Source organism: Bidens hawaiensis, unplaced genomic scaffold (assembly GCF_021521415.1).
Source record: "Bidens hawaiensis isolate Kalapana, Puna unplaced genomic scaffold, B.hawaiensis_p1.1 tig00000055_1, whole genome shotgun sequence".
Taxonomy (NCBI): domain Eukaryota; kingdom Viridiplantae; phylum Streptophyta; class Magnoliopsida; order Asterales; family Asteraceae; genus Bidens; species Bidens hawaiensis.
Genome location: NW_027491016.1, coordinates 8,532,239 through 8,541,875, shown reverse-complemented (window position 1 = coordinate 8,541,875; position 9,637 = coordinate 8,532,239). Strand labels below are relative to the sequence as shown.

The window sequence follows — 9,637 nt, the reverse complement described above, 5'->3', positions numbered from 1 at the left end:
AACTTTTTTATTTTTTTAAATAATTTCAAATTAAATATATATTGTTTATTTTACATAAATAAATTATTTTTAATATTTATAATCACTTTTAATAAAAAAACAACAATTATAAATTTTATTTATTTAATAAAATGTAGTGAAGGTTGGATTGCTAACGAGTGGAAAAAATTGGCTTCGTTGGGTTAGGGTGATGGAAGAGAGAAAAATTAGTTTTATAATAAAGATTGGTTTGGGTTGATTTGTGAATGATGATGGTCTAAGACCGTTCAACTTTATTAGTGTGGGTCCGTAATGACTAATGTTTTGTCTTCATCATTTTTTCAAGCTTAAAAATGGCAACCTCCATGTTTATCAAATAGAAAAATTTTTAGAAATTGAAAAAATGAAAGTGGTGAAATGGTTTCTAGGATAGAGAATTTTTTATTTTTTTGTTTTCTAGGTGATCCGTCATTTGAAATTGTGAATCCTAGAATTATTGCAGAGTCTGTCTGGGATTGTCTGGTGAGCTGAAGGATTTTCTGGTGTTCTGTCATTTGAAATGGCAGAACCCAACTTTACCTTGGACTGGCGCATCCCTAGCCTACCCATATTTCACTTCCGCCATTTGAAATGACGGAAGTGAACAATAACTGACATTGACACATATGATAAGACTTTTCACCTTTTTTATCATATTGTTCACTCTTGTCATTTCAAATGTAAGACTGAAGTTGGGATTTTTTTTTCAGTTTTACTTTACTATAAATTTTAATAAAATCCTACTATCTTTTATTTGAAAAATACATGTTTTATATTAATCTTTCACATAACTTGAACCCAAGACTCCACATTAAACCTTCGATCTTTGGCGCACTTTATTTTTAACTTTTTTGTTTTAATAAATCATTTTTATTTCATATGTAGTTAAAAAATTATAATTTAAATTGAGTTCCATCAGTTCAAATGACATGACTGAACAGTGTTCTCGTTAGACCAATTTGACTTGATGACGCAGCTTTCACGTAACCACACTATTCACTCTTGCCATTTCAAATGTCTAAGAGTTAGAAATAATTTTGAAGCTGTTGAGTCATAAGCACACCAACTATAAAGTAAACTATTAGTAAAGAAATTGAAAAATTAAAATTATTTCTAACTCATTGTCATTTGAAATGACAAGAGTGTATATTGAGGTCACGCGAAAGATGCATCATCAAGTCAAATTGTTCTGACGAGAACACTATTCAATCATGTCATTTGAGAAGCCGAAACTCAATTTAAATTATAATTTTTTAGTTACCTATGAAATAAAAATTAAGAAAACCTTGGTTTAATTGTTCTCAGAAAAATTAAAATAATACTAGGCTAGGATTTATTAAAACAAAAAATAGTTAAAAATGAAGTGTCAAACTCCAAAGACCGAAGGTTTAACATAGGGTCTTAGCCCTTAAGTTCAAGTCATGTGAAAGATTAATATAAAACATGTATTTTTTAAAATAAAAGTTGGTATGATTTTATTAAAATTTAAAGTAAAATAAAACTAAAAAAAATTCCTAACTCCACTTTTGCCATTTGAAATGCCAATAGCGAACAGTGTGGTCAAAAATGTGAAAAGTCTTGTCAAATGTGTCATTGTCGGTTACTTTTCACTTTCGTCGTTTCAAATGGTAAAAGTGAACAGTTTGGTCAAAAATGTTCTCGTTAGACGTGTCAGGTAGGTTACTGTTCACTAATGTCATTTGAAACGGCGGAAGTGAAACAAATATATAGGGGCAGGCTAGGGATGCACCAGTCCAAGGTAAAGCTGGGTTCCAACATTTCAAATGACGGAATACCTGGTAATTAGGCCACTTTCGCCATCTCAAATGGCAGAACACCAAAAAATCCTCCAGCTCACCAAACAATCGCTGACAGACTCCGCAATAATTCTAGGACCCGCCATTTCAAATGACGGATGACCTAGAACCCCAAAAAAATTTTCTTTCACATATAAACAACTTCACCCTTTCATTTTTCCAATTTCCAAAAAATTTTCTTATGGAACATGACTCATCATTGTTTGGCAGGGGCGGACCCACATAGTGTGGATCGTGGTCCCGGGACACCAATGTTTTTTAAAAATTTATTAGAAGCGGTATATTAAATTTTTTGAGGACCCCATAAGATTTAATACTTGGAACCCATACTATTAATGTTGATGTGGTCTGGTGGAAAGTCCCTTGTTTTATCTTTGAAAGGTCATGGGTTCAAGTCTTACAAAGCTCAGTTTTTGGTTTTTTGTGTTAATTTTTAGTGTTAATCAATCATTTGATTGCTAATGTTGCAATGATAACTTTGAAAACATTCAAACACCTCTAAAATACATATCATTGTTTTCAACTTTATGCATGGTTTTCTTTAGAAACATTCAAACACTTTAAAATATCAGTTTTATTTTTCACTAGTTTAAGTTAATGGTTTTCAACACATGCTTATGAAAGGGTGGATCTAGGTTCTATTTCAAAAATGTTTAAGAAAGGGAAAACAAAGTGTTTATGTGTCAACCCGACCCATTTTGACCCGTTCAGGTAGTGATGATTGAAAAGAAAGTTTTATTATGATATTGTTTTTTATTATGTTCTTCGCCTCGACCCGACCTGAACAACGACCGACCCGAAAAATTTGAACACCGAAAATATGGGACCCCATTGGCAAAAAATCCTGGGTCCGCCACTGTTGTTTGGGTGTGTGGTTTATGGAAAGAGTTGATACGATATTAGGAAGTTTGTTGGAATTAGTTTACACGAGTTGTGCATATCCTGCCGTAGGTGTAGCACATTGATGTGAAAATCTAATTTAAAGGCAACCCGTACTTGGAGTTGGTTTCCACATTCTTGAAGAAGGGAGAAATGGCTAGAGATTTTTTAATTGTTTAGAATAAATTGTATTTGTAGTTATAAAATAAGAGGGTAATTAAATCATTTTGTTAAAGATTAACATAATTTTTAATATTTGTTTACGTTAAGGATAAAATTGTTAAGTTCAAGTGAAAAAAAATATAGAATTTCTCATACCCATAAAACAAAGAATTGCAATTCTTTCTACAACTCTTTACATATTTGACACTTCTTAAAAGGAAATCTGAAAATGACCGTTTAAAATCTTTGGTGGTGCTTGCAATACAAACAAGCTACAACTCTACAACCTTAACATTGACTTCAAGACATGTTCCTTGAAACTTCAAGCTACTCTATTCTCTACTATAAATACCAATCTACAAAATCTCTTTTTTCACATCAAACCAATATCATAATCCTAAAAGACTTGGATCAAACATCAAAGAGTTCAATAATGACCACCATATTCATTGTTTTCATCTCGTTCGGATGTGTATTTGGCCTTGGACTCGTGGCATTTGCTTTGTGTTGCTTGATCAAGAAATGGAAATGCAGCAAAACAACTGAAAAAAATGAAATGGTGCATGTCGACGAGCATTTGAAGGTGCAGAAGAATATCGTGCAAGGTCCAAATGGCACGAAAGCGGTGGCCATTACCATTGATGATGATTTGCATGTTCATGATGAAGAAGAGTGCGTGAAGAATGAGAATCTTGGGGAAGCTTCAACCTCTCAAGCTTGAAATGATGTTGAAACATGTAATATGTTGTACTTTTATAACAATTATCAAATAAATAAGATCCCAATTTTATAATGTTTCATTCAAAATACAAGTACTAATAGCACATTTCAATTGAGAATGGGATTAATCAAGTCCTAAACATAAGTGTCACGTAACACACGAGTATATATAACTTTTGTATGTATTATATAGTAATCTAGTATCTAATATGGTTTATTCACGTATGGTATCACACTAACCTACTGAATATTTTACAAAGTTCTCATTCTATAAAAAAATATTTTGGACATGCTCTCTACTACCTACCCGGGAAGTTTTGTGATTGTAAGTTGTAACTAGCGGTCGAAAAAGCCTCCGTCGCTAATCCATTTTTGCGACTGAAGTCATATAGCCATTGATTTTAGCAACTAAACACCATTTATTTGCAACTGATTTGTGACTTCATATTTGGGACCGCATAGGACCGGAAAGTCACATTTTTACTTTTACTTTTGCCTAGGACCGGAAAGTCCCATTTTTCCTATTGACTTGCGACCGACTTAAATGTGGTCACAACTTTTGTGACAATTTCGAGTTTAGTCGCTAAATACACAACCCGGATAGACGACTATCATGAATGGTGACATAACATAACATAACATAACGCATCATAAAAAAAACTAATCTTTTTTATACTAATACAAGGCCTTACAACGTAAGATGATCTTCTATATTAATAGCTAACATTCCTTGTCAATTTGGAGAGAAGAAACGCCCCTAAAATACATACCAATCTATCATCAAATCAAGCTGTAATCGTAATCACTTTTTCTAGCATGTTCTTAGATCGATATCCCACCCGTTATTTAATCTACTGATTTGGGCTGCTGCTGCTCTATTTGGTGGTTATAACCCACCTGTTGTGGAGGGTAGTTTGCATATCCCGGTGGTGCTGCAGTGGGTGGATTGTACCAGCCAACGCCGGTACCGTATTGAGGGTAGTTTGCATATCCCGGGGACTGATGGTACGCCGGAACCATCCCTTGTTGGTATGTAGTCGCCGGAGGATGAGAACTGGCAGTGGCCGGACAAACTTTATCTCTGAATTGGTGCGAAAATGTGAATGTACCAACGGATTTTCCTCTCAAGGATTGCACCTGTATTATGCATGCCATTCAAAAGATTAAAATCTGCTATTTCATGAAAAACTAGTGTTTAAACCCTGCACGTTGTGGCAAGAATTTGAACAAAACAACTAGACATAAAGACATTGAATCCATGCGAGCGTTAACTCTCAAAAAGCAAACACGTCGTGCGCGTTATAGTGGTAGAACACGAATTAATATATAGAAAGGAAGTACATTAGACAAAAGTACTTATATAAATTATGAATAGTAATAATGTGTGTATAGATAAAGTTGCTATTTAATATATATATATATATATATGTATATAGGGTAAGGATCCTAAGAGAACCATTGGTAAATTGAGAACTTTGAGAATCATTTTGGACCACTAAAAAATTTCTTTAAAAAAATTATAAAACAAACAAAACCGAAAATTTTTAAAAAGTAAAAAAACCAAAATTCTTATATTTCATTCCGGTTTCATTAAAAAAAAACCGATTTTTTTTTTCTTTTAATTCGTATTATACCTATGCACATATGTATACTTTCATTTAATCTCTAGTTACGTAATATACACATATGTATATTATCATTTACCTTAAATTATACATATGTGTATAAGAAAAAACATGTATGTACATATTATACATATATGTATAATAAAAAAAACCGATTTTTTTTTTCTTTTTAATTCGTATTATACCTATACACATATGTATACTTTCATTTAATCTCTAGTTATGTAATGTACACATATGTACATTATCATTTACCTTAAATTATACATATGTGTATAGGAAAAAAAACATATGTGTACATATATGTACATATTATACATATATGTATATGTATAATTTAGCTAAACCGAGAATTTTTTTTTTACGTTTTTTTTAGAAACCGGGATGATAAATAAGAACTTCGGTTTTTTTTACTTTTTTTATTTTTGTGTTTTTTTTTGTTTTATGATTTTTTTTATTTTTGGGTGTTTTTGTGATCCAAAATGGTTCTCATAGTTCTCAATTCTCAAAAAGTTCTCACATGATCCTGATCCTATATATATATATATATATATATATATATATATATATATATATATAATATTAGAATTAACTAGTTTTAGATCCCGTGTAACACACGAGATGATCCAAATAATAAAGTTATAAATAAAGCAAATAAGTACATACTGTATATGAAAAAATGATTACATCTATACTTATATCTATATTATGTGTTCAAAAATTGATTTTATTTATATCAGAAAATGATTTTTTTAAATGAACTTCATAAATAATAATAATAAAGCAGGTGCAAAAACATACCTGAGAATGGTCCATCTATTGGAAATTTGATTCTCAATATCATATATATATAATTGAGAGAATTTTGATTATGAACTAATTTCAAAAAAGACTTTTCATACAATAATAGTTCTAAGCTATACCATGAAAATGATTTTTATAATTTTGAGAGGGCTTCTTGACTTTGCCATAATGACAACACATAAAAATAACACGTTAACCTGTTCAATTTTGTGAATGTTTTGTTTCACTTGAGCATAATTTTGTATAACATGTTTCACATACCACATTTTAATCACCATTAAAGGAAAAGTCAATGCTGATGCAAATGTTTCAAATTTGATAACAGTTAGAAGCATTGATAGGTCTGGAGGTAGCATGTCGCAAGTGTTCACCGTCTTTTCTTAAATTTTAATAGTTGTGGGAAAAATAGTCAATTAGCCAAATCCCAAAATTTTTCATTATTTCAAAAAATGTCATTAAAAACAAATTCGAAACCTAAATCACGTTTAAAAATTCTAACTTTCATTTTTTTGACATTTTCAAGTCAAAACTTTGAGCCCGTAACAAATTTGATGATAAATCTACTTGCATTCTCGACTTTTCAAAATACTCATATAACCCATTTTTGACCTGCAACAAATTTTAAGTTAAATGTAATTAACTTGTACCACACAATCTGTTTACCAACTTTTGACCCTTAAAAATCAAATTTAAGTCCCACAAAAAACCTGAACAATCATTGATAAAAAAGACCGAGAATCTGACTATGATAAACTTTATTATATATGAAAGTGAATGATATATATTGTTACATTTTAACATATATATAGTTTAGTAAAATTAACTAAAAAATAAACAGATAGATTTAAAACATATATTTATAAATTATAAGAATATTTATTTTTATAAAAATGTATATTATATATAATAAAATAGAGTCAAAGTAAAGTAAATAATTTAATAATGTTATATATATATATATATATATATATATATAATATAAATGGAGTGTAAAAATAATTATTGATTCATGACATAATTATTAGTTTGGAGGGAAAAAAATTATGATGCTTAACCACAAACTGACACTTGTCCACAGTTATTTTACTTTATTAGAATAGGTAGATTAGGGCTGAGCACGGGTCGGTTCGGTTTGGTTATTAGGCCAAACCCAAATTGAAACCGAAGTACACGGTTATTTGAATATGCAAACCGTTCGGTTTTCGATTTTCCGGTTAATTTCGGTTTCGGTTCGGTTATGTTCGTTTTTTTTTCAATTATGTGTTGACATTGCAAAAAAAAATGAAAATGCATATTTTAAACTTGTATAAGAACGTGTTAGAGTACCACGTTCCACATATATATTGAATTTAAAAAACAAAAATAGGCATGTGTTATTTGGAACTATACGAATATAAAATTGCTAAATAGAGTTTAAAAATTAAAAAGTATTAAAAGTTTAGTCTCTATCTTCATTCATCATCTTATTCATTTATCTTAAAAATTTAGTCCATTCCTAATCATCTTGATAATCTTTATCATCATCAATCGGTTCGGTTCGGGATTTTTTCGGTTATTTAAAAATGGATAACCGAATCGAAACCAAAATTTCGGTTTTTCTAAAAAACAAAAAATTAACCGTCGGTTAATCCTTTGGTTTAGATTTTTCGGTTAATTCGGTTTTGATTCGGTTAATTCGGTTTTCTGCTCACCCCTAGAATTGATATATGATTAGTTTTTATCTAATAATATTTAATATTTTAAAGTAACCTAAGTATATTATTTGGTTTACTTTGGTCTTACTAACCTAAGTTGATTATTTTTCACTTTGGAGCTATATTTCGATATAATTTTTTTTAAACGAGTGCTAGCTTAGAAAAATAAAAAAGTTTTTAATGTTAGAATGCCAAAAAAATATTTTATTTTTGAAATAAATCTATTTTATATAATAAATATATCATAGATAATAAAAAAAAGAATTTGGTATATATTTAGTTTTTTTTAATATTAAATATTGAGAAAACGAGTTGTATCTGAGGTTAGTTAGTAGAACAAAAAAATACTTTATTTTAACTAAACTGGCTTTTAATGAAAAAAAATATATCTTGAAACAAAAAAAATATTAAATTATCATATAGATATTCTTTTAAAGTTATATATATATATATATATATATATATATCATGTTATTAGAAAGACTAAATAATATGTTAAATAAAAACTAAAAAATAAACTAATTATAACTCACATTATAGGCAGCTCAGCTATTCTTATTTCATAAAAAAAAGACTAATAATAATAATAACAATAACCTGGTAGTCGACCACATGTTCGGAACCACTAGAGTTTGTCTCAAGAAGTTCAGAGACCGGAATAGACACCTCACCAATGTCTTTATCACCACACATGCGTTGTTGCCGGAGAACAAAGAGGAGGGTGGTGGTATGAATAGCTGACTCCTCAATCGGGAACTTGATCCGGTGGTTCCATTTAGGGTTCTGCCCTTGCGATGAATGCGTCCTTTTTTCAACCACCGAGTTACCATTTAACAACGAAACGACCACGTACACTCTCATCCTGAACGAAAACAAGAAATTGTCTAGACCACTGGCGGAGATCACCGTGATATCCAATGGCCGGTAATTATCCATGGTTTTGTGGTGTTGTTTTCTTGATCTTTTTCATACAACCCGAACCTTACGATCAAATGTAGGTTCCGAGGCATGAAAAAAATCAAGAAAGATAGGGTGTGTGTGTGGGGGGGGGGGGGGGGGATGAGGGGATAATTAAGTTAATTTCAAGAAATAATTAATATGGTTATTAGATATGGCAGAAGTGGCGGTGGCAGGGTGGATAACTGCAACGGAGTTGGTGACCCTACGGTGGCTAGGATTAAGGAGGACTTGTAACATATTACCGGAAAAAGGATATGGAGTTATAGGAGAGATGATATGAAGGATGGAGGAGAGAGATTGGTGGGTTGCCATTGTTTTTCTAATTTGCATGCATGCATGCAAATTCATGAAAATATTAGAATTTATAGAAGCTTCAAGTTTTAGTATATGATTTTCAAAATCATTTTATAGTAAACCTTATAACTTATAAGTCCCTTACAAAAGGTACACATAGTATTTATAATATTTTGTTCACTTTTGTAGGCGTAAACGAGTCGAGTTGGTATGAGCCAACTGCAAGTCATTTGGTGATATAAAACAAGCCATAGAAGTTGAATTTTATTCGCCTAGAAAATTAGTCAGTGGCAAACCCTAAAGTAAATAACATTGGTGCATGTGTAAACGAGGTGCTCTACAACCTGAGATACAACCCTTAGTGGTTGTAATACATATTTTATTACGTAATGTAGATAATTTCTTGTCAAGATAGATATTCTTAAGACGACTATTCCATGATCGAAGATCATGTTGATCGGTATTACTTATAAGTAATATGAAATTTAATTATAATCCATCAATAGGAAGAGTTCCTTTTAGTTTTTCTGTATGAGAATAAGTGACCTACTTAACTCAACAGTTCAAGTATTGCTTTCATACAACAATACTCATTGGTTCAAATCTAATAGCGATAGAACTTATTATATACTAGAATCAATGCTATAATAAGTTTTACTCATTG

General features: G+C 30.7%; 1 protein-coding gene across 1 annotated transcript; it reads right to left on the bottom strand.

The window, feature by feature from the left end:
• Nucleotides 1-4,442: 4,442 nt before the first annotated feature.
• On the bottom strand, nt 4,443-8,655 carry LOC143545170 (protein SRC2 homolog). Its single transcript, XM_077037126.1, has 2 exons — nt 8,317-8,655; nt 4,443-4,733 (listed from the first exon to the last, which is right to left on the bottom strand). The coding sequence occupies exons 1-2, from the start codon at nt 8,653-8,655 to the stop codon at nt 4,443-4,445; spliced, it is 630 nt and encodes a 209-aa protein (XP_076893241.1).
• Between the last annotated feature and the right edge of the window lie 982 nt (nt 8,656-9,637).